Below are 24,643 nucleotides of genomic sequence, written 5' to 3'. Positions count from 1 at the left end.
CCCAGGTTGTCGATTTTTCCTGAGCTGTTTGCATTTTCTCCTACTGGCAGACGAGGAGCAGTGAGGGACTGCAAGGAACTGGGGATTCAACAGCACTGGCTCTCAAAATGTGGTCCTGGGACCAGCAGCATTACCTGGGTACGCTTGGCCCTCATCCCAGACCTAGTGAATTAGAAACTTGAGGGTGGAGTCCAGAAATCTGTGTTTTCATATACGCACCCCATCGCTTGAGTCCAGGAGTTGGAAGCTGCAGTGAGCTATGATCTCAGCACTGCACTCCAGCCTAGGCAACGTGCGAGAACCTGTCTCAAAAAACAAAACACACACACACACCTTCCAGGTGATTACGACCTCAAGGTCTAGAGCCTTACATTAAAATTTATACATTTGCTTCTACTATATCCAAGTTTATGTTTCAGCCTGAGCTCTTCTTGTAAGACAGACCACGAGGTACCCCAGATGGTGCAAAGACGCCGGGGCTGGAGCTGGAATCCGTCCCGGGACCTCTCACCTTGACCTCGGGGAAGGCAGGAGGTCGGAGACAGGGGGTGGGCAGGCCTGGGAAAGAGGAAACCCACAGGAGGAGAGGGTTGTGGCTCGTCACGTGGCCACTTGAGGGCAGCAAGAAGCCGCAGCTGGAGGCAGTTGCCTATCTGATCCTGTTTGAGAGTCCGCCAAGTTGGGATTTAAATTAGACATCAAGAAGAATTTACAGACCGGCCTTGCCTTGTTCCATGGTAAGCGGACACTGGGTTTAGGGCTGGAGGAGGTAGTCTCTGGGACTCTGGACCCGGCGGAAGGAGTAAGAGATTAGAGAGCCTTTAGTTGCTTCCTTTCTTAGGTCTTTTTTTTTTTTTTTTCTTAACCTCAGTGCCACGGAATCTACCTCTTCATCCCACAGTGTATCTTCTCCTGTCCCCACCTATATCCCTCCTCCTGGAAAATTTCTCCAATGGCGGTCAGCGTTCGCACCTTTCCTCTCCGCCGTTTTCTAGTCCCTAGGCCCCAGCCCACTAGAAGCCAGGGTGCCCCCTCACCCCGTCTCCCACTCTCCAGCGCCCCAGCTCCTTGCCGTCACAAGAACCAAGTAGGTCAGGGGAGGAAAGAGACACCTCCGTGTCCTGACCTGATTCCTTGCCGTCTATTAAATATCCTACATTGCGGGTATTTTTATTCTGTCCTGGAAGAAAAAATGAAAAGATGATCTGTCCCCAGAGCCTGTGAGAAGGTGGTGGCAGGTGGGGTGAGCCGTTTCCTCGTCTGGGGCTGGCTCTGAAGATTGATTGGGTCTGGCCCTGAGCAGGCCTGGAAGACCCAGAGAGGTGGGAGGCCTGGGTTACCTACTCGTGGGAAGGGGTCCAGGCTGTTGCAGAGTAGGGGGTAGCCAGGCCCCCTCCACTCTCATGTCTGCCAGGGTTGGGGGGCAAATCGGTGCTGGAAATGTGGGGATGGAGGGATAAGGTGGAGTCATGGGAGGGGGGTGGGATTCAGGTCCCTCTTGGGGAGAAAAGCTGGGGGTCTTTGCTGCAGGAGGAGATTCCTGGGGGTGGGGGCTGGAGGACAAAGCATCAGAGAAGCACAGAATTCCGAAGAACAGCTCAGAAAGTCGCAGAGCTTGGAGGAGCTGGGGGCGGGGAACAGGCAGGGGCCCGTGGCCCAGGGAGGGGGCGCCTGTCCCTTCCGGGGGTCCAGTCCCTCGGGCCTTCTCTCTGCAGCTTTCCCGGCGGAACGGAGGAGGGAAAGGGAGCCAGGAACTCAGTGAGGCGCGCGGGGCGGCTGATGCTTCTAGGGGCTCTCTCAGCCCGAGGGGCTCCCGCCCTGTCTCCTACTCTTCACCCCTTGCCTTTGGAGCGGCTGCAGGAGCTCTAGGGGAGCGCTCCGGGAGGGCTGAGGGCAGGCGCGGGGAGAGCCCCCAACGACGCAGCGCCCCCCGCCCCGCCCCCTGCCCCCCCCCCCCCCCCCCCCCCCCCCCCCGCCCCCCCCCCCCCCCGCTCCCCGCCTGCTCCCGGAGGCCACAGCCTCCCGCTCCGCTCGCTCTCTCGCCGCTCCCGCCGCTCCCGCCGGCTCGCCCGGCCCCGCGCTCCGCTGTCTCCTCGCCGCCCGCGCCTCCGCCAGCCCCGGGGACCGCGCGGCCGGAGCCGGAGCCAGGGCCCCCTCCCTCGTCAGGGCCGGGGCAGCGAGCAGGCCGGGGGCAGGTCCGGGCACCCACCATGCGAGGCGACCTCTGGTTCCTGGTGCTGGTGCTCAGGGAGGCTGCTCGGGCGCTGAGCCCCCAGCCCGGAGCAGGTAGGACTGGCCGGAGCCGGCCTGGGTGGGCGGGGGGCGGGGAGGGGCGGGCAGGCAGGTGAGGGCAAGGGCAGGTGTGGACTGCCTGGCGATGTCCGCGAGGGGAGCATTGTCCGCAGGAGACCAGGAGCGCTGTGGGCTGTGGGCAGGTGGATAGGGACCCCACTTTCCCAAACACATAGGCTATGTGAGTGACGGTGGAGACACCGATGCCCGGTCCTCTCCTCTCCTAGAAGGATACTGGAGGGACCGTAGGAGAGGGGGCTCTGTGTGGCGATGGGCTCTTAAAGGGGACAGCGGGAGAGTCATCAGGACCCCTGATCACCCCAGGCAAGGCTGAATTCTGATGAGACGGGAGCCTGGGAGGCCCCTGCCCCAGCCATGCCTTCTTTTCCTCTTCTCTGCCACACCCCCGACCCCAAAGCTGACCCCGGCTAGGGATAGGTAGGAGCAGCCAGGGGAAAGGTGGAGACACAGCGTCTCTCCCTGGGAAGGCAGCAGCCACTCGGTCATCTTCTCTTGCCTATTTGGTGTCAGTAGAGAGGCAGTGGGCTCAGGAAGAAGTAACTTGCTGCTCCTGCACCCCCAGCCTCAAGGGTCCGCCTCCTCACACCGGCTCCCATTTGCCCTGGCAGCCTTTGGCTTTCAGCTACTCTGGCTCTAGATGGGGCACTGGGGTAGGGGGTGGAGGGAGGCGTCCCATTCTGCACACTCCTCTTCCCCCTCCCAGTTCTCCAAACTCATCTCTCCCACCTGGAAGTCCTTTCTGAGATCTACCTGGAATCCCTCATGGTATAAAAGGAAGACTCATTTTCATAGTCTCCCTTCTCTCCTATGCACCTAGACTTTCTCTGGGGCTGGGGAGATGGGTAATTTGCAGCCTGGCCCCTCGACAGAGATGATTAAGAAGACAGAGACCTGTGCATCACTGGCATGGGTGCCCGTCAGGTGGGGTGAGGGAGGGCTTTGAGGTGAGTGCTGTGGTTGACCTGCTGTGTCTCAGGGGTGTGCTGGCACCAGGCACGGTGGCAGTGGCAATGTTCTTCACTTTAATGGTCCCAGTATGTAGGTGAGACAGACTTGGGTCCCTGTTGAGAAGAACAGTATGTGGGGGTGGGAAGGGAAGGAGATTGACAGTGGGAGGTGTGGGCAGAGGGCAGTGGAGCTGATGTGTCGAGAGGCTGCTGGTGAGAACCACCAGTTTTCAGGGAGACCACACAGAGGGTGACCAGAGACGTGGCTTCTAGTCCCGCCATCTCACTTGCTGTGTGACTTTAGGCAAATTACTTTCCCTCTCTGGACCTATGTTTGCATATATAAAGTGAGGCTGTTGGCAAAATCTTTGACTCTTGTGTGTGGAATAATGAAGGATCTTTTGTAATTGCCTTTCCTTTTCATATTTGTTAGGATCTTTATGGGTAACTGATACTTTTAAAAAATCAAGGTAAACAGGACAGAGTTGGATATGTGATGAATAATTTCTGGACTCCATTGAATCCCCAACCTGGTGTGATCTTCTGAACTCTGGGTGTCACGGAGTTTATGAGGGGAGACTCTGAACCTTTGGCTGGGTTGGGTGGACCATGGAGAGGGCCAGGGAAGGGGGAATTGGGAGGTAACAAGGATGGGCTGGGAGATAGTAGCCAGATCCGAGCCTGGCTGAAGGCTGCCCCTTCAGAGTAGGGTTGGGGTAGTAGACAGATGAGGAGACCAGGAAGAGTGGGGCAGGCAGAGACTTGAATCACTTCTCTATTTAGAGGCCACCCTGTCTTCTTGGCTTTGACAGAGATTGAGCCAGGAGAAATGCACTTTTTCTGTAGCAGGAGGGATTGAGGTTAGACTTTAGGAATCTGTAAGAAGCCAGAGGCAGCAGCTGTTGCTGCTGTCCAGTGCCCTTTTCACAGGTCAGGCTGGATTTCACAGGCAGGAGGATGTATGAGGACGAAGCAGGTGTCTGGGGAGGCCAGATGTAGGAGAAGGACATTCTGGGGGAGAGTTGCTGAGGAGGGGCAGCCTGACCTGATTGATGGCGGAGTCCTTGTGACCAGTGGAAGGGCAGCCGGGAGCAGGACCTGAAGAGATGCTGGCATCCAGCCCCAAGGCTCTGGGTTCGCTGCGCTGGTGGGGGGCCTTGGGAAGTAGTTGAGATCTCCCCTCGCTCCTCATGGACAGGCTTGTTTGCTAGAGCCTTGAAACCTCATCTATCATCAGAACAGCAGCAGCAAAGAGATGATTGGACCAAAGATATAGTCAGACAGCAGGGGAGACCAGGCTCACAGACAGGAGGATGGCCTTGGGGTGCACAGCAGGGGCCAGGGGAACCGACAGTCTGGTCAGATGGAACCAGAGATGCGTATGACAGACAAAGAAGAGGCAGCGAGAGGTGGCATCCTGGCCTGGGAGTCCTGCAGGAGGCCAGGCTCAGTACCAACCACTGGTCACCCTGACAGCTTCCTCCTTTCTTTGAGGAAGGTTCCCCATCTATGAAATGGGGGCTTGCACCAGGCATGGTGGCTCATGCTTGTCATCCTAACACTTTGGGAAGCTGAGGTGGGAGGATAGCTTTAGACCAGGAGTTTGAGACCAGCCTGGGCAAAATAGTGAGACCCCATCTCTATACATGATTTAGGCCAGGCAGACTGGCTCACACCTGTAATCCCAGCACTTTGGGAGGCTGAGGGGGGCGGATCACCTGAGGTCAGGAGTTTGAGACCAGCCTGGCTAACATGGTGAAACCCCGTCTCTACTAAAAACACAAAAATTAGCCAGGCGTGGTGGTGCATACCTATAATCTCAGCTACTCAGGAAGCTGAGGCAGGAGAATAGCTTGAACCAGAGAGGCAGAGGTTGCAGTGAGCCGAGATCGCACCACTGCACTCCAGCCTGGGCAACAGAGCAAGACTCCATTAAAAAAAAATTAAAATTAAAATTAAAAATTAGCTGGGCATGGCGGTGTGCACCTGTAGTCTCAGGTACTCAGAAGGCTGAGGCAGGAGGCTCGTTTGAGCCCAGGAACTGGAGGCTGCAGTGAGCTATGATCATGCCACACAGTGAGGGCAGCATAGCAAGGTCCCATCCTTTTTTAAAAAAAGGAGGGAAGGAGGTTGGACTAGATTATCTCTAGGGCTCCAACAACCTGAGACTAAAATGTAAACTTACTGTGGTCAGGCAGCCCCTCCCTCATCCCACATCTTCTTTAGCTCTCCCCAGATCCATTCCTTAACCCACTCCAGCTGCTGTCCCCTCCGATCGACAGGCTTCTTCTCATTCAGGTCTTAATCAGCTCAAGGGGACCCTCCTCAGAGCGGCCCACCTCGTGGCTCTGTGTAGAGTAGTAACAGCTCCAGTCCTTTCCTGTGTCTGATTTTCTTCACAGCCCTTACCAAATGATTCATTTTGTATGTATCCATGAAGAAAACTAGACTCTTCCTGGGCACAGGGCTTGTGTCCCCCAGCACCCAGCACAGTGCCTGGGACTCAATAAAAGTGTATTGAAGGAATGAGTGAGTGAGTGAGTGAGTGTATCAGGAGTGGCACAGACCCCAGACTCTCCCCTCAAGGGACACACATAGAAAGCTGAACTCTTCTTGCTGGCCCTCCCCTCCCCTCCCCTCCCCTCCCTTCCCCTCCCCTCGCCTCCCCTCCCTCCCTCTTCCCTTCTGCTACCTGGTGGTCCCTCCCTGAACTTCCTTTTACTCCCTCCTTCTCCCCAGGTGAGGGTCCTCAGTGGGCCCCTTCCTGCCAGAGGAAGTGGAGAGGGTATGGTTAGGGGCTTTTAACTTGGAGGTAGGATTTCATTTTAGGGTTGGAGACTTCCCGGGCCCCTCCGAAAGCTGGTCCTGTGACCCTAACCGGTGTGTTGCCCAAGGTCCAGCAAGTTGACACACCAACACCGAGGGTGCAGTAGCGAAAGAGTTTCATCATCGTGGGGAAGCGTTTGGGGCTAGGGGTTTTGTGGGGTTTGGGGTGGGGTGGCCAAGGTGTGGGAATTGTGAATTGGTTGAAGAGTGCATGCAGAAATAAAGAAACTGCATTCTCATGTTGAATCGGTTCCTCTCTGAGGGCCTTCAAATTGGCCCTTCTGCTGGAATTCAGGATCTTAATCCTTGTTTGTTTGTTGTTTTTCTTTTCTGAGACAGGGTCTCGCTCTGTTGTTCAGGCTGGAGTGTAGTGGTGTGATCATAGCTCACTGCTGCCTCAACCTCCTGGGCTCAAGTGATCCTCCTGCCTCTGCTTCCTGAGTAGCTGGGACTGCAGGCATGCACCACCCCACCTGGTTAATTTTTTTAAATAAAAAAAAAAAATTATTATAAAAGAGACAAGGTCTTGCCATGTTGCCCAGGCTGATCTCAAACTCCTGGGCTCAGGTAATCCTCCTGTCTTGGCCTTCCAAAGTGCTGGGACTACAGGCATGAGCCACCACGTCCAGCCTTTAAAAAAAATTTTAGTAGAGATGGGGTCTTGCTATGTTGTCCAGTCTGATCTTGAATTCCTGGACTCAAGTGATCCTCCTACCTCAGCCTTCCAAAGTGTTAGGATTATAGGCATGAGCCACTGCACTTGGCCTTAAACAATTCTTAAATAAAAGCTGGCCAGGCGTGGTGGCTCACGCCTATAATCCCAGCACTTTGGGAGGCCGAAGCAGGAGCATGATTTGAGGTCAGGAGCTTAAGACTAGCCTGGTCAACATGGTGAAACCCCATCTCCACTAAAAATATAAAAATTAGCCAGGTGTGGTGGCGCACTCCTGTAGTCCCAGCTACTTGGGAAGCTGAGGCAGGAGAATTGCTTGAACCCGGGAGGTGGAGGTTGCAGATAGCTGAGATCACACCACTGTACTCCATCCAGCCTGGGTGACAGAGTGAGATTCCCTCTAAAAAAAAAAAAAAAAAAAAGCCAGATGCGGTGGCTCACGCCTGTAATCCCAGCACTTTGGGAGGCCGAGGCGGGTGGATCACCTGAGGTCGGGAGTTCAAGACCAGCCTGACCAACATGGAGAAACCCTGTCTCTATTTAAAAAATACAAAAATTAGCCAGGCATGGTGGTGCATGCCTGTAATCCCAGCTACTCGAGAGGCTGAGGCAGGAGAATCACTTGAACCCGGGAGGCGGAGGTTGTGGTGAGCTGAGATCGCGCCATTGCACTCCAGCCTGGGCAAAAAGAGCGAAACTCCGTTTCAAAAAAAAAAAAGGAATGGGCCAAAGTGTGGCCTGATTAATGCTTAATTACTCCTATACTTCTGCCCAGAACCCGGTATGTAATTCTTGTTAACCCTTTGAGGACGGTTTCAGTCCTCATGTGAAAGCCAGGGAAGGCAGGGGGACTTTGCTGGGTGCTCTGTGTATATTATTTTGTATATTAAGAGTCAAACCTACCAAGTTTATGTTTTATCAGCCCCATCTCACAGATGAGGCAACTGAGTCTTAGTGTATGTAATTTGTCCAATGTCATAGTCGGTAGGTGGCAGATTCAGGGTTCAACCTGTAGTTTGATTCCAAACCTGTGTTGTTTTACTGCCTTGATATTACAGTGAAGTTCCAAGGGAAGGGTGTTTTCAGTTCTGTGTATCTCAGGTACTCAGGGCATTTAAACATGCTCACCTTCCTCCTTCCCTCCCCTCCCCTCTTATCTCTTCTCTTTTTCTCAGCCCAAGGGACAGGATTAGCCAGGGACAGGTGAGCTGGAAGTCAGAGAGAGATGGAATCAAGTTCACCCTCAAGGCGGCTTGTCCTGGCTTCAGTGGGGGAGACTAACCCACTGGGGCATTAAGGGTGTAGAATGACCCAGGATAGAGGCTGTGGTGACCTGAACTATGTGGTGGCCCAGGGCTGGGATGCCAAGCTTGGGTGTTGGGTGAGATAAGGATGGCTTGGCCCAGGCTCTGGAACTGCACAACCTGGCCTCCTGAAGTCAGCTCCATTCCCCCTTGCTCTGAAATGGGACCAGTGCCAGCTCAGGGGACTGGGACACTGCTGCTGGGCTGTACCCTACATGCTGGGGGACACAGCCTCCCAGGAAACTCTCGGGTTCAGGCCCAATGGCAGCTGGAGCAGGGCCTGCCAAGAACCCAGCCCACATGCCAGCCCCACCCCAGGGCTGCCCCTGCACCCTGGGAAACAGTGGGGATTGTCGGTCACTTTTTACTGCACTGTCTGTGGTTCTGAGCAGCCTCTGGAGCCAGCCTGCCTGAGTTCAGATCCCGCCATGGACTGGTTCTGTGACCTTGGGAGGTTCCTTAATGTCTTTGTGCCTCAGTTTCTCCATTTGTAAAATGGATTTTGAACTAGTAACTATTTCATGGGGTTATTATGGGGATTAAGGGGATTAATGTGTTTAAAGCCCCTGGAATAGTGCTAGCACAGAGCAGCGTTCTCTGAAAGTCAGCTACCATTTTCATTACTACTGTGATTATTATGGCATCCCACCGGACTGCACACTGCTTGGGGCCATGAGTGAGGGAAGAAATGAATGAACAGCTTGTGTTCTGGAAGCTCCTTGGCAACACATGCAGGCGGGTGCTCTCACACGTGTAGGCGTGGAACGAGTCCAGGGAAAATGCAGCTGTCTCCCGTGGAAGGCAGGTGGGGTGAGGAGTGGCTGAGGGTTGGGTGGGTATCCACCCTGTGTGTGAGCACACACAGGAAGGCCGAGGCTTTCGGGCGAGTCTTCGTGGGCACGTGCACAGGCACGTGGGCCCCTGCACATACACGTGAGCAACCAGCTGTGTTGGCTTCTGTCATGAGTTGTGGGGATGACATCCTGTCCCAGGCAACAGTGGAGGAAGGGTGGCCAGGAAACAGATGTGGTATGGGTTGGAAGAGTAAGATTCAGGGCTAGGCCAGGGTAGGCCAGGGTCCTGCTCAAGCTCCCTCTCCATCCCTCGCCCTGCCCTCTTTCATGGACTGTTTGCCTCTTACCCTGGCCTGAGCCCTCTATAAAACCTCATTTATGCTTCTCACTTGATGCTCATGGCAGCCTGTACTGTGGGCATGATCGTGAAACCCATTTTAGTCATTAGGGAGCTGAGGCTTAGAGAGGAAGACTGATGGGGCCAAAGTCCCACAGTTTGTGAGTGGCAAGACTGGGTGGCGAGGTCAACCCAGTGTCTCTTCCCTGGCCACCCTCAGCTAGGCCCCCTCCCTGTCCTTCCCCGTGCTGCAGGCCTCCACCATCTGGCCTCCTGTCTCGGCTCCAGGTTTGTGAATCCTGAAGATCCCCAACGCTCCTCTGTGGGCCGCTGAGTCCCCTGCACTTGTTCACTACCCGCTCTATCCTGTTCTGGCTTCTGCCCAGGGCTGCTTGCAGGAAGACCTGGGGAGCTGGGCAGACCAGCCCAGCACAAACAGCTCTGTCTCCAGAAGCAACTGTGGGCCCCACCCAAGAGAGACTACACAGCCCTGGCTTGGGCCTGGGCAGCGGGCAGGCTGCCTTCCCAGCCCTGGACTCAGGTCAATCTGTGGGCAGCCAGAGGGCATCTTGGGGAAGGGGTCTGGCGACTGCCCTCCTCCCCACGTTCTCCAGCAGCATCTGGTTGCTATTAGGGGCAGAGAAGTGAGAGAGGGCTGGCAAGGGTCCAGTAGGCGCCAGCAGCCAAGAATGACTTAATTGGATACAATGTCTAATGACAAAGCAGAGCCCCACAGCAGAGTTCTGGCCTCAGCCCCAGGCCTGGGCCTGGCCAAGCCTGGTCTCAACCTTTGTCCTTGCTGGCTCCCAGGAGCTACCCTATGCATCACGTCCTCAATTCTGCAGTGATGGAGCACCTGCTGTTTGCCGGACATGCCAAATTTGAAGAAGGTTGAGAGAATCCTGGGGGAACTCAAATCTGCCAGGGAGACAGGCACATAGTCACACACATAGGTGGTCTAGGAGAGGGAGAGCCACATCCAGGAGCTCTGGGGAGTGAGGTGAAGGGAGGGAGAGGTTGAGACAGGTATCTGACACAGGGTGGGGCTGAAATGGATGAGGCTCACAGGTGGGAATGTCAGATCTACCTGTCTGGTGGTCTGTTCTCATATATACATCCATAGTAGGTGTGACCATTAGGATGGCAACATAAGGCACAGCTCTGGGGACATAAATCTTTTTGAAATGGAAAAGGATGGTTTTTGTGTTATTTATTTATTTTGAGATGAAGTTTCGCTTTTTTGCCCAGGCTGGAGTGCAATGGCGCAATCTCGGCTCACTGCAACCTCTGCCTCCTGGGTTCAAGCAATTCTCCTGCCTCAGCCTCCCGAGTAGCTGGGATTATAGGTTCCCGCCACCACACCCAGTTAATTGTTGTATTTTTAGTAGAGACGGGGTTTCGCCATGTTGGCCAGGCTGGTCTCGAATTCCTGACCTCAGGTGATCCACTCACCTCAGCCTCCCGAAGTGCTGGGATTATAGACGTGAGCCACTGCGCTAGGCCTTTTGTTAGAACTAATTTAACAGACCTGGTGCAGTGGCTCACGCTTATAATCCCACCACTTTGGGAGGCCAAGGTGGAGGACCGATTGAGCCCAGGAGTTCAAGGCCAGTGCGGGCAACATGGTGAAACCCAGCCTCTACAAAAAATACAAAATACAATAATAATAATTAACTGGGTATAGTGGCACACAACTGTAGTCCCAGCTACTCGGAAGGCTGAGGTGGGAGGATTGCTTGAGCCTGAGAGGTCGAGGCTACAGTGAGCTGTGATTGTGCCACTGCACTCCAGTCTGCATGCTAGAGTGAGACCCTGCCTCAAAAAAATCATGATTTTAACAACCTAGAGGGAACTGGAGAGGAGATCATGGAACCTAGGAATGGCTGCAAAATGGCCTGTGTGTAGTCACTTTCCAATCCTGTGCCCATGGCAGACATTGCTAATTGATCTTGACAGTCTTTCCTGCTAAACACAAGAGGAGCCTTTGCATTCTCAATTAGAGTGCCTCTGGCCGTCACGAATGGATTGCAGATGGCATGTGATATGAAACGTATCTGCCATCCTAGACAGTGTCTGGGTAGTGATAGGAGTAAAACAGTATTCTCAATGGGGCAAGGGAGGGGTAATTTTGTTCCCCAGGGGATATTTGGCAATGTTTGGGGACATTTTTCATTGTCACAGCCTGGGATGGGGAGGGCCGTGGTGCTATTGGCATTTAGTGAGCAGGGGCCAAGGCTGCTGCTAAACATCTCACAGAGCACTGGACAGCTCCCGCATAACAATGAATCATCCAGTCCAACCAACAATCCAATTTAAAAACAGGCAAAAGACTTAAATAGACATTTCTCCAAAGAAGATATACAAATGGCCCACAAGCATATGAAAAGATGCTCAGCATTGCTAATCATTAGGGAAATGCCAGTTTACAAAAACAACGAGACACCACCTCATACCTGTTAGGATGGCTACTATAAAAAAACCGCAAAATAACAAGTATTGGCAAGGATGTTGAGAGATTGGAACCCATGTGCACGGTTGGTGGGAATGTAAAATGGTCCAGCCACCCACTTTACATGGAAAACAGTATGGCGATTCTTCAAAAAATTAGAAATAGAATTACCATATGATCCAGCAATTCCACTTCTGGGTATATACCCAAAAGAATTGAAGGCCAGGTCTCAAAGAGATATTTGTACACCCATGTTTGTAGCAGCATTGTTCACAATAGCTAAAATGTGGACGCAAAACAGACATCCACTGATAGTTGAGTGGGTAAGCAAAATGTGGTGTATCCACACAATGGAATATTATTCAGCCTTCAAAAGGAAGTCAATTCTGCCATATGCTATGACATGAATTAACCTTGAATTTATTATGCTAAGTGAAATAAGCCAATCATAAAAAGACAAATATAGTATGATTCCATTTATATGAGATACTTAGAGTAGTCAAAATCATAGATACAGGCTGGGCGTTGTGGCTCATATCTGTAATCCCAGCACCTTGGGAGCCAAGGAGAGAAAATTGCTTGAGACCAGGAATTCAAGACCAACCATCCTGAACAACATAGTGAGACCCTGTCTCTATAAAAAGTAAAAAGATTAGCTGGGCATGGTGGTGCATGCCTATAGTCCCAGCTACTTGGGAGGCTGAGGTGGGAGGATCGTATGAGCCCAGCAGTTGGAGGCTGCAGTGATCGTACCACTAGACTCCAGCCTGGGTGACAGAGCAAGGCCCCATCTCTTAAATAAACTAAAATAAAATAAAATAAAAAACAGGGGTGAATAGGGAGTTATTATTTAACAGGTGCAGAATTTTAGTTTTACAAGGTGAAAAGAGTTATGCAGGTGGTGATGGTCATACAACGTTAGGAATGTATGTAATGCCACTGAATTGTACACTTGGAAATGGTTAGATGGCAAATTTTGTTATGTATATTTTGCCACAATAAAAAAAAGTGGAAAAAGGAATTATCCAGTCCAAATGTCAATAGTACCGAGGTTGAGAAGCCCTGAACGAAAAGAACTGCTCTCTGGCTTCTAGTCTGCTGACCCCACTGGGAAATGGGATTATGTGCCATTTCTGGCAGAGAAATAAGAAACTGGTTTGGAAGGTTCCATGGCAATAGTTCTCACCCTTGCCTGTAGAGTTAAGTTCAAGGCTTCTCAATATTTCCCCTGAAGGTCTTTTAAGAAATCAAATGCCCAGGCTACACCAAAGACCAGTTATGAGAGATATCTGGGGTAGGACCCAGACATCAGGAAGTTTTGAAGCGGCCCTGGTGACTCTAGTGTGTAGCTGAGGTTGAGAATAATCAACCTTTGGAGGCAGATCAGCTTGGGTTTGAAACTTATCTCCATGCCTAACCCACTGTGTGACTTTTAACCTCTGAGCCTCTGATTCCTGTCTGCAAAATGGAGAGCATCCTATCTACTGCAGAGAGCTGGCGTGAGGATTAATAGGATATATGTGAAGTGCTTGGCCTGGAGCTGGGCACATGACTCTCAGTACACATTGGGTGTCTCCTGTCCTGGTAGTCAAGTGTCTGCAAAGTCTACAATGGCATGGTCTTGGGGCCCTTGCAGAATAACTGGGCTGGATTCCCCTCCTGGATCTTCATTCTGGACGGCTGGCACTCAGGTTTCTGTCCCCTTCTCCCAGGTCACGATGAGGGCCCAGGCTCTGGATGGGCTGCCAAGGGGATCGTGCGGGGCTGGAACCGGAGAGGCCGAGAGAGCCCTGGGCAGGTGTCAGAGCCGGACAGGACCCAGCTGAGCCAGGACCTGGGTGGGGGCACCCTGGCCATGGACACGCTGCCAGATAACAGGACCAGGGTGGTGGTGAGTGCTGGAGGAACATGGAGGGGGAGCGAAGTAGGGGTGGGGGAGGTCTCGCCAGCTGCCCCAAGTGCGCTTGTCCTACATGCAAATCACATATCATTTGTGGTTGGCCCTGGAGGTCAGGGTGGAGAGAAGAATCCCAGGGGAGGGGATGGAAGCAGAGCCCAGAATGGATCATAAAGTCACAGCATCTCAGCGTTTCATAGGCTGCCTACTCCCTCCTGGCCTCAGAGACATCAAATGGATTGTACCAGGATGCGCAGCCTGGCCACAGCGTTCCTGACACTGGACTCTCCCATGACTTAGGGAAGAAAAAGCTGACGGTGGCATTATGAGTCACATCTCAGCTGCCAGATGGGGCCCTTCCCCACCCCATTTCTGCCCCATCTACAGACCGGGGCGCAAGAGGATTAATGGCTGCTTAGCCTAAGGGCTGGGCACTCAGCAGGGGGCTGAGTAGAGAAAGCAATTAGGGTGCAGCTCCTGGAGACAGCCTCCTAGGCCTGGGGCAGTTCTGGGGTGCTGGCGCAGGGAGGCGAGGCCTGGAGGGAGTGCTCTCCTTTCAGGTTTCTGGGAGGCTCTTGGAAGCCTCAGTGTGTCTGCGGGTGAATCCGTTAATATAATTGTGCATTTCTGGGAATGGGTGTGTGTGTCATGGATGCTGGGTTCGCACCTGTGTCAGATGATTTTGTGTATTATGTGTGTGTACCTGTCTGTCACTGTGGGCTGTTTGTGGGTGTTTGTGATGAGCATGTGTGAGTGCGAGTGTGAGTGTCCCTGCGGCTGTGTGTGTAGGTGCCTGTGGCTGTGTGTGTAGGTGCCTGCGGCTGTGTGTGTAGGTGCCTGCAGCTGGGAGTGATGAGGGTGGGTTCTTAGGACTCAAGAAACAACAAGAGGACCTGCTTCTCAATATAGATTTCTTTATTTTATATTTGAATAACTATTTTCTTAAATAAGTATGTGCAGATAGAAAAAAAGGTTAAATAGTGCTAAAATCATAAAACAAAACAGCAGTCCTGCCCCTCCTCTCCTCTGGGGTCTGCCTCCTCCCCTTTCTCAGAAGGCTCTGCCTGGGCTGTTTCTTCTGGAGTTTACTTCCATATTTCCAAGGGTTTTGCTTATACTGTACTGCTACCTGTCTGTGCACCGGTTTTAGGCCTTACCTATTCATAGCCTGCTGCGTCTCAGGGAGATTTGGCTTTTGTATACTCCCGCTGAGCAACATTTCACCCTGCTGCCCAATCTTCCTGTTCAATCCGTGTACTCGGTTGTGGATTGTTACAATCATGTACATAGTGTTCACTTCTAATCCAGGCAGGGTCATATCATTATTTCTTTTCTTGCATGATTTTGGCTCTTCCTGGATCCTGGCCCCCTCTCCTGCCCTTGCTTACTTAGTTTTCTGTGCCTACCATAGCTACATTTTCCTACACATCCCCTGGCCTCAAATGTAATTTCCACTGTAGGCTGGGCATGGTGGCCCACACCTGTAATCCCAGCACTTTGGGAGGCTGAGACGGGTGGGTCGCTTGAGCTCAGGAGTTCCAGAATAGCCTAAGCAACATAGTGAGACCCACATCTCTAAAAAATTAAAACAAAAATTATCTGGGTGTGGTGGCTTGCCCCTGTAGTCCCAGCTACTTGGGAGGCTAAGGCTGGAGGATTGCTTGAGGCTGGGCGGTCAAGGCTGTGTTGAGCTGTGACCTCACCAGGCTGGGCAAAAGAAGACTCTATCTCTGAAAAAAAACAAAAGAAAGAAAAAAAGATAATTTCAGGGTGGTCAAGCCTGTCAGTTCCTTTATGCCCCCGAGAAACTTCTCTCCTGTCCTGCCCTCCAATCCCGTCCGGCCACTCGCCTGCTGGTACCACGGGTGCCATCCTGGGGCCTCCCTTTCCCTTCATCCTGGGAACCCCTTTGTCTCCCTCCTGTGTTGGATCCCCTGTTCCCTTGACCCTGTGTCGTCTCTTTCCTGTTTCATCCTTTTGTTTGTTTAGCTTCCTGGGAAAGGTTGCACAGAGGGAAAAATTCCCTTGAGAACGTACATGTCTGAAAATGCCTTTATTCTGTCCTTTCATTTGATTGGTGGTTTGGCTGAATATAGAATTCTGGATTGAAAATAATTTACTTTTTCTTTTTTTTGAGACAGAGTCTCGCTCTGTCGCCGAGGCTGGAGTGCAGTGGCGAGATCTTGGCTCCTTGCAACCTCCTTCTCCTCCTGGGTTCAAGCAATTCTCCTACCTCAGCCTCCTGAGTAAGCTGGGATTACAGATGTGTGCCACCATGCCCGGCTAGTTTTTTGTATTTTTAGTAGAGATGGGGTTTCACCATGTTGGCCAGACTGGTCTCAGACTCCTGACCTCAAGTGATCTGCTAGCCTCGGCCTCCCAAAGTGCTGGGATTAAGAGTGTAAGCCACCACCCCGGGCCTTGAGAATAATTTTCTTTCAGAAGTTTGAAGGCATCTCTCCATTGTCTTCTGGCTTCTGATGTCACTGCTCAGAGGCTTGGTGTGATTCTTATTTTTGACCTTTGTATATGTCTGTTTTCCCCTGACTTCTGGAAGCTCTCAGGGTGCACTCTGTAACCCCAGCATTCTGAAATTGCAGTGACATGCCCTTCTCTGGCTGTTTTTGTTTGCCATGCTGGATGTGGGGGACTGTTTCAGTCAAGAGACTTACATTTGTCAGTTCTGGAAAGTGTTTTTGCTTTATTTCTTTCAGATTTCTCCTTTCTACAATTCCTCATGGTTAGATGTCCATTTCTGGAATTGATCCTTAAATTTTTTCTTCTCTCTTCTGTTGTGCATCTCTTTTGCATTTTTTGTTTATTTGTTAGTCTGCTTGTTGTTCTTCTTCTTTCTGGAGGATTTTCTCAGTCTTATTTTCATAATGTTACTGATTTTTTTCTCTACTATCATATTGTTAATTTCTTATAAGTACCGCGCGCTAACCCATTGCGCCACTGGAGCCATTATATTGTTAATTTCTAAGTGCTCTTTTTAATTTTCAGATTTATTTTTCTTTAACAAAAAAGCATCCTGTTCTTGTTTTGTGGATATAATATCTTCTCTCTTTGAGGATATTAGAACAATTTGGAGATTTTTTTCCCCCCTCTGCTCTCTGCATTGTTCCTGTTACTGTTTTTTCCTTGTATTTCAGGCTCTGAAATGGTTTGGAACCATGACTAAACCTGTATTTCTTTAAAATTTTGGGCCAGGCATGATGGCTCATGCCTGTAATCCCAGCACTTTGGGAGGCTCGAGGTGGGAGGATCCCTTGAGGCTAGGAGTTGGAGACCAGCCTGGGCAACATAGTGAGACCTTGCCTCTATAAAAAACATAATAAACTTTTGATATTGTGTTCATCGAAATATTAATTTTTTGTATTCATTTTGATTTTTTAAAATATTGCATTGAGGTATTCTCTATCTTGATTCCTGAGTTTTGGTGCCATCTTAGATGTTGTACCTGTGGTAGGTGCCTCCTCACCTCACCCTAGTTTGGGCTTCTAGTTTGAGGCAGAACTTCAGGGACATGGCATCACTCCCTTCCCAATCTGCCCCGTCTCCTTGATCCTGCAGAACAGGGAGCGGGACTGCCGTGGTGAGATGGGGGAGTGGAAGGCCAGAGTAGGAGAGGCCCCTGATTAAGGAGACACCTGGCAGCTCATCCCTAACCCCACAGCTTTATTGGGCCATTGGCTGAATAACTGATAACCTGCTCAGGACCAGACACACAGGTCAGAAGGGTTATGTCCCAGTCCGCACAAAGAGGACCTTTCAGAAAAGAGCCATGGAGACTCAGATTTCTGGAAGCAATTGTTTGTGGGCGTTCAGAAAGGACAGTGGGGTTCATTAAGAGCCAGTATGGATTCAATAACACCAGAGCTTAAAAAACACCACCACAAATTCGCAGGCTCCACCCAGATGGTTCAGAAACACTGGAGCAATGGATTTTGGGAATTTGTTGTTGTTATTGTTTTAAGTTCCCTATGTGTTCCTGGCAAAGTTGCAGAGATTTAAAAATGTGATTTTGATGGTCATGTAAGTGTGGGAACTTTTTTTTTTTTTGAAACGGAGTGTTGCTCAGTTGCCCAGGCTGGAATGCAGTGGTGTAATCTCGGCTTACTGAAGCCTCCAGCTCCGAGGTTCAAGTCTTTCTCCCGCCTCAGCCTCCCAAGTAGCTGGGATTACAGGCGCGCCATCATGCCTGGCTAATTTTTGTATTTTTAGTAGAGATGGGATTTCACCATGTTGGCCAGGCTGGTCTCAAACTCCTGACCTCAGGGGATCCACCCTCCTCAGCCTCCCAAATTACTGGGATTACAGGTATATGAGCCACCGTGCCTGGCCAGGAACTTCTGATCTATAAGATTTCAAACCAATTTTATAATTGGTGACCTGCTCGACTGTCAGAACATGAGGCTTCCACCATCTCGGGGGTTTCGTGATCCCCTCTGCAGCTACACATCAAGGGTCCACACAGGAGCAAGGCCACCTGGAAGGAGGTCCCTCTGACAGCCACAGGGCTTGTCCCCAGCTCTGCCGAAAGACAGGAGGACCAGGCTTTCAGGGGTAACTTACCTGGAGAGTGCAGACGTCAGGTCGGGAACCCGAAGGCCTCATGGGCAGGCTGGAATGACATCCACCTGGGAACAGATGAAACTACTGGGATAAATATAAATCCTGGCACTTACGCTTAGAATGAGTTGGGAGATGTGGTTTAGCAGCAGCTCACGAGGAAAAGATTTGGGGATCCCCACTTCTTGTGGGCTAGGATGAGTCAGGCGCATAAAGTGCCTGCCAAGACTGGAGGTGGGAAAGCCAGCTGCATGATGGAAACCTGGGGACTGGGGCTGGGGCTCTGGGGGTCCTGTGGGCTATTTCTTGGGCCTGATTGCCATTGAGGGGCTTGTGCTCCCCTTTCAGGTGGTTATCCAGACACAAGAGGAGTCCAGGGGAGGGCAGCTGGGATGGTGAACAGACTTGCACTCTTGTTCCTGGAGGAATGGTAGAAGGCATTTGGGGTATTTAGCCTGGTATACAGAAGGTTCTAGATGTGGTTGTTTTCTTTCTTTCTTTCTTTCTTTTTTCCTTAGAGACATAGAGTCTTGCTCTGTGGCCTAGGCTGGAATGTGATGGCATGATCTCAGATCACTGCAACCTCCACCTCCCAGGTTCTAGCAATTCTCCTGCCTCAGCCTCCTGAATAGCTTGGACTACAGGCCCATGCTGCCAAGCCCGGCTAATTTTTTTGTATTTTAGTAGAGATGGACTTTCACAGTGTTGCCCAGGCTGGTCTTGAACTCCTGAGCTCAGGCAATCTGCCCGCCTTGGCCTCCCAAAGTGCTAGGATTACAGACGTGAGCCACCGCACCCGGCTGATGTGGTTGTTTTCCAGCAGCAGCAGGGCTGTGACTGGGGCACAGGGGATAGACTTTATTTTTCTCCATATTATTATCACCTCCTGCATCAAATTATCTGTGTATCAGCCAGGCACAGTGGCTTATGCCTGTAACCCCAGCACTTCGGGAAGCTGAGGCAGGAGGCTCGCTGGAGGCCAGGAGTTTAAGACTAGCCTAGGCAACACAGTGAGACCCCCATCTCCACAAAAAAAATCCATTTTAAAAAAGTTAGCTAGGTGTGGTGGTGCACGCCTGTAGTCTTAGCTACTTGGGATGCTGAGGCTGTAGGATCTCGTGAGCCCAGGTGTTGGAGGCTGCAGTGAGCCATGGTCGTGCCACAGCACTCCAGTCTGGGCAACAGAGCAAGACCCAGCCTCAAAAAAATAGAAAAGAATGATCCATGTATCGGTGTCTGTTGCCTAGCTTCCCCCTGGAATGTAAGCACAGAAGAGCCGGGACTGTTTAATGAGTCTGTCGTCAGTGCCTGGTCCATGACAAGCACTCCTATGAATGAACAAAGGAAGTAGGGTTTTCCCCATCCTAGTCTCCAAAAACAGGGTTGTAGAAGGGAAGAGTTGTGCCTGGTGTGATTGTCCCTGCTGTGAGTCATTGGACACAGGAGCCTCTAAAGACCCCAACTCTGCTAACTGTTGGATTCCCACACACATGAGAGAATGTCAGTGCTTACACACACCGGGGTGTCTGCACACGCCCGAGACTCAGGTGGTTCCATACCCAAACTCTACCCTGCCCTGGTCCTGTTAGGCCTTGTTCTGGGCGGTGTTCACCTGAGGATGCTGATGATACACCCAGCAGCCAGACCGCAAACGCCCCTTCCCACTCTCTGCCCATCCCCAAACTGGAGAATGGGTGACCCTGACTGGGAGTCCGGCACAGGCGTCCAGAGACACCTGTTTCTCCTGCGCCTCTGACAGCTCCGCGTCACTGTGGCCTAAGGAAGTCTCATCTAGATGATGGGTTGGCGGCACAGGGTGGGCAGGATAAGAGGAGAGTGGCGGGGAGGGGCTGTTTCAGCAAGTTTGGTTTGGTCTGTCTCACAGAGTGTTCTTGGGTTTCAACAGGAAAACACTTCCTCTGTTCATCCAGTATCACAGCCGGGTTTGGCCAACAGCAACCAGGCTCTGGGACCCTCTGCTCTGGGGCCATATCAAGGGACCGAGGGCTGGCAGGTGGGCTGCCATGCCTTTTGCCTCCTCCTACACCAACCCCAGTGCCCTGTCACCTTCCTCCATTGTTCCTCAGTAACCCTCCTGGCTGTGGGCCTCCCCTCTGGCTCAGCCCCCTTGACTCAGCTCCTCCATCCAGCCCCTTTGCCCAGCTGCCTCCGTTCAGCCCTGTCTGTCCAGTGCCTCTGCCAGACCCCCCTGCCAGGCCATCTCACCGCAGTGCTCCCTCCAATTCAGAACCTCTTGCTTTGGAGGCCTCGAGGCGTCTAGCCTGCACTCCCGGTCCCAGGGTGAGCTGGCAGCTCTGAGGACCCTGGTCAGAACCATCTCCTCCCTTAAAATGCATTCCCACACCCACTCTAACACCACATCACAGTGGAAACAGGACTCTTGTCCGGACTCAAGATTTCCAGAGATTTTCCACCAAGACCAATTCTGAGGCCCTGGGGACACTGGGCGTTTCGGGGGTGGGAGCAGGGTCACTGGGGAAGCCATAGTGCTGAGTCAAGAGATCCTGGGATGTGCTGAGTCAGAGACCCTGGGATGTGCCACAATTTATTCTCAAAGAGGCTGGAAAGGGGAGGCCTTGGCAAAGGTTCTCTTCCTCTGAGGATTTCAAATTGTACTCCAAGGTTTACTTGGTTCCATGGTTCGGGTTTAGAGCCAGAGTTTGGGGGAAATCAAGCATAAGAATATTTAGATTTGAGGAGGTGCCCCTCCCTTTCACCCCCCTTACCTCCCAGTCTCCCCCATGGCCCAGCGTCCCTGAATTCCTCTCTCTTCTCTGGCTCAAGCAGAACCTCCTGGCTTGTACATCACCACAGCAGGCCCCAGGAATGCGAGGGACCCTGTGTCAGGGCAGGGACCCCGTTATCCAAGACAGTCGGGCAGGGAGAGTGCAAGACCTGCCTGGTTTCTACAACCTTCCAAAGGAGACAGCTCCCGAAGGAAGGTTTTCAGAACACAGGGCCTTAGGAGACGGGACAGCCAGCCAGACTCCTCGCACAAACCACAGGGGGCAAACAGTGCTCCTCCAAGAACCAACCCCCCCAGGGTGCTCAAGGGAATGAGGTAAGGAGGCCAATCCAGGAAGATTCTGGGAGCAGAGTTGGGGGGTGGGTGGAGGGAGGGAAAAGTTAGAAGCCAAGTTTTGAAGAGAGAGAAGATAAAGACTGACTGGGCGCGGTGGCTCAGGCCTGTAATCCCAGCACTTTGGGAGGCTGAGGAGGGCATATTACTTGAGGTCAGGAGTTTGAGACCAGCCTGGCCAACATGGTGAAACCCCGTCTCTACTAAAAATATAAAAATTAGCTGGGTGTGGTGGTGTGCGCCTGTAATCTTAGTTACTAGGAAGCCGAAGCAGGAGAATTGCTTGAACCTGGAGGTGGAGGTTGCAGTGAGCCAAGATCGTGCCACTGCACTCCAGCCTGGGCGACAGAGTGAGATTCTGTCGCCTAAAATAAAAAAAAAGAAAAAAAGAAAAGAAAAGAAAAAGAGAGAAGAGATTTTGTGAGAAGAAAGCGAGTCCAGGGAGGCAGGAGGTGGAGTGCGGATGTCATCTCCAGTGCGGTGGGGGAGCCCAGCAGTCCTGGCACTCGATCTCGCAGACCAGCTGCATAGCCTTGGGCTGGACACTTAACCCCTCAGTTAACGAACCTGACATTTAGAGCCCCTCCAAGCCTTTGTTAGCTTCACATTTCCCAAATGGGTGGTAAACACCAATCTCACAGAGTTGATTTAAGCGCAGAATGTGAGGCCGTGATGGCCCCTGTCCTGGTGGTCTCCCCTCCACTTCGGGTCACAACGCGGTACCCGGTTACTCAGCCCCAGGTGGTTTTCTCCCAGTCCGGTTCCTCTTGCAGACCATTTTCCTTTCTCCCTGGGCAGGGTGGTGTGTTGGTTGGTTGGCTACTTTCTTTTTTTCTTTTTTGTTGAGGTGAAATTCACATAATCTAAAATTAACCATTTTAGGCTGGGTGCGGTAGCTCATGCCTGTAATCCCAGCACTTTGGGAGGCCAAGTTGGGTGGATCATTTGAGGTCAGGAATTCCGGACCAACCTGGCCAATGTGGTGAAACCCTGTCTCTACTAAAATAATACAAAATTAGCCGGGCATGGTGGCATGCTTGTAATCTCAGCTGCTTGGGAGGCTGAGGCAGGAGAATTGGTTGAACCCGGAGGCAGAGGTTGCAGTGAGCTGGGATCACGCCACTGCACTCCAGCCTGTGCGACAGAGCGAGACTCTGTCTCAAAAATAAAATAGAGTAAATAAACCATTTTAAAGTGAACAATTCAGTGGCATTTAATACATCAGCAATGTTATGCAACCAACCCCCCATCCAGTTCCAAAACGTTTTCTGTTTTGTTTTTATTCTTGAGACAGGGTCTTGCTCTGTTGCCCAGGTTGGAATGCAGTGGTGGGATCATGGCTCACTGCAGCCTCGACCTCCTGGGCTCAAAGGATCCTCCCACCTCAGCCTCCCAAGTAACTGGGACTATAGGCACACGCCATGACAACAGGCTAATTTTTAAATTTTTTGTAGAGACAAGATCTCACTATGTTGTCCAGGGTGGTCTTGAACTCCTGGACACAAGTGATCCTCCCACCTTGGTCTCCCTAAGTGCTGGGATTACAGGCATGAGCCACTGTGCCTGGTTCCAAAACATTCTCATTACCCAAAAGGAAACCCTTTACCCATTAAGCAGTTGCTCCCTCCACCTCAACCCGTGGCAACCACCAATTTGTGTTTCATTTCTACGAAGTTACCCATTCTGGATATTTCATATAAATGGAATCATATAATATGTGATGTTTTATGTCTGGTTTCTTTCACTTAGCATAAAATTTTCAAGGTTTATGCATTTTATGGCTGAATAATATTCAATCATATGAATGTACCATAATTTGTTTATCCATTTGTTTATTGATGGACATTTAGGCTGTTTCCACCTTTTGGCTATTGTGAATAGTGCTGCTGAGAACATGTGTAAATGTATTTGAATATCTTCCTTCCTTCCTTCCTTCCTTCCTTCCTTCCTTCCTTCCATCCTTCTTTCTTTCTTTCTTCTTCCCTCCCTCCCTCCCTCCCTCCCTCCCTCTCTCTTTCTTTCTTTCTTTCTTTTTCTTTCTTTCAATCTTTCCTTTTTTTTTTTTTTTTTTCAGAGTCTTGCTCTGTTGCCCAGGCTGGAGTGTAGTGGTGCGATCTTGGCTCACTGCAACCTCCACCCGCTGGGTTCAAGCGATTCTCCTGCCTCAGCCTCCCAAGTAGCTGGGACTACAGGCGCCCGTCACCACACCCAGCTAATTTTTTGTATTTTTAGTAGAGATGGTGTTTCACCATGTCAGCCAGGATGGTCTCAATCTCCTGACCTCGTGATTCGCCCACCTTGGCCTCCCAAAGTGCTGGGATTACAGGTGTGAGCCACCATGCCCAGCCTCTTTTTTTTTTTTTTTGAGACAGAGTCCCGCTCTGTGCAATGGCATGATCTTGGCTCACTGCAACCTCTGCCTTCTGGGTTTAAGCAATTCTTGTGCCTCAGCCTCTGGAGTAGCTGGGATTACAGGTGTGTGCCACCACACCCAGCTAATTTTTGTATTTTTAGTAGGGATGGGATTTTGCCATATTGACCAGGCTGGTCTTGAACTCCTGGCCTCAAGTGATCTACCTGCCTTGGCCTCCCACAGTGCTGGGATTACAGGCATGCACCACTGTGCCCGGCATGAGTATCTGTTTTCTTTTTTTCATTTTTTTTTTTCTTCTTTTTTGAGATGGAGTCTCACTCTGTTGCCTAGGCTGGAGTACAGTGGCACAATCTCAGCTCACTGCAACCTCCGCCTCCTGGGTTCAAGCCATTCTCCTGCCTCAGTCTTCCGAGTAGCTGGGACTACAGGTGTGTGCCACCAGGCCTGGCTAATTTTTTGTATTTTTAGTAAAGACGGGGTTTCATCATGTTAGCCAGGCTTGTCTCGATCCCCTGACCTCATGATCTGCCTACTTGGGCCTCCCAAAGTGCTGGGATTACAGGTGTGAGCCACTGTGCCCAGCTATTATCTGTTTTCAATTCTTTGGGATCTATACCTAGGAGTGGAATTGTTGGGTCATATGGTAACTCTCTGTTTAACTTTTTGAGGAACTGCCAGACTGCTTTCCACAGCAACGGAACTATTTTACATTCCCACCAACAATGTACGAGGGTTCTGATTTCTCTACATCCTCGCCAACACTTGCTATTTTCCCTTTTTAAAAAAATTATAGAGCTGGTCACAGTGGCTGACGCCTGTAATCCCAGCACTTTGGGAGGCCAAGGTGGGCGGATCATCTGAGGTCAGGAGTTTGAGACCACCCTGGCCAACATGGTGAAACCCCATCTCTACTAAAAAAAATACAAAATTTAGCTGGGCGTGGTGGTGGGTGCCTGTAATCCTAGCTACTCAGGAGGCTGAGGCAGGAGAATCGCTTGAACCCAGGAGGCAGAGGTTGCAGTGAGCCGAGATTGCACCACTGCACTCCAGCCTGGGT

At 51.4% G+C, this 24,643-nt stretch overlaps 1 protein-coding gene across 4 annotated transcripts in view; it reads left to right on the top strand.

Moving 5' to 3' along the window:
* Positions 1–599: 599 nt before the first annotated feature.
* PLXDC1 (plexin domain containing 1) overlaps positions 600–24,643 on the top strand; it is an 86,463-nt gene continuing 62,419 nt past the window's right edge. For 2 of the 4 annotated variants that reach the window (XM_023204284.1, XM_023204282.1), the window contains exons 1-2: positions 1,989–2,286; positions 13,356–13,534. In XM_023204284.1, coding sequence (XP_023060052.1) covers positions 2,211–2,286; positions 13,356–13,534 — 255 coding nt within the window. In that variant the 5' untranslated portion in view covers positions 1,989–2,210. Of the gene's footprint in view, positions 738–1,988; positions 2,287–13,355; positions 13,535–24,643 lie in introns of those variants that run through there. The other 2 variants (XM_023204285.1, XM_023204283.1) reach the window with 2 other exon arrangements.

The sequence above is a fragment of the Piliocolobus tephrosceles genome, chromosome 16 (genome assembly GCF_002776525.5).
Source record: "Piliocolobus tephrosceles isolate RC106 chromosome 16, ASM277652v3, whole genome shotgun sequence".
Lineage (NCBI taxonomy): Eukaryota > Metazoa > Chordata > Mammalia > Primates > Cercopithecidae > Piliocolobus > Piliocolobus tephrosceles.
This window is presented reverse-complemented; position numbering and strand designations above follow the sequence as displayed.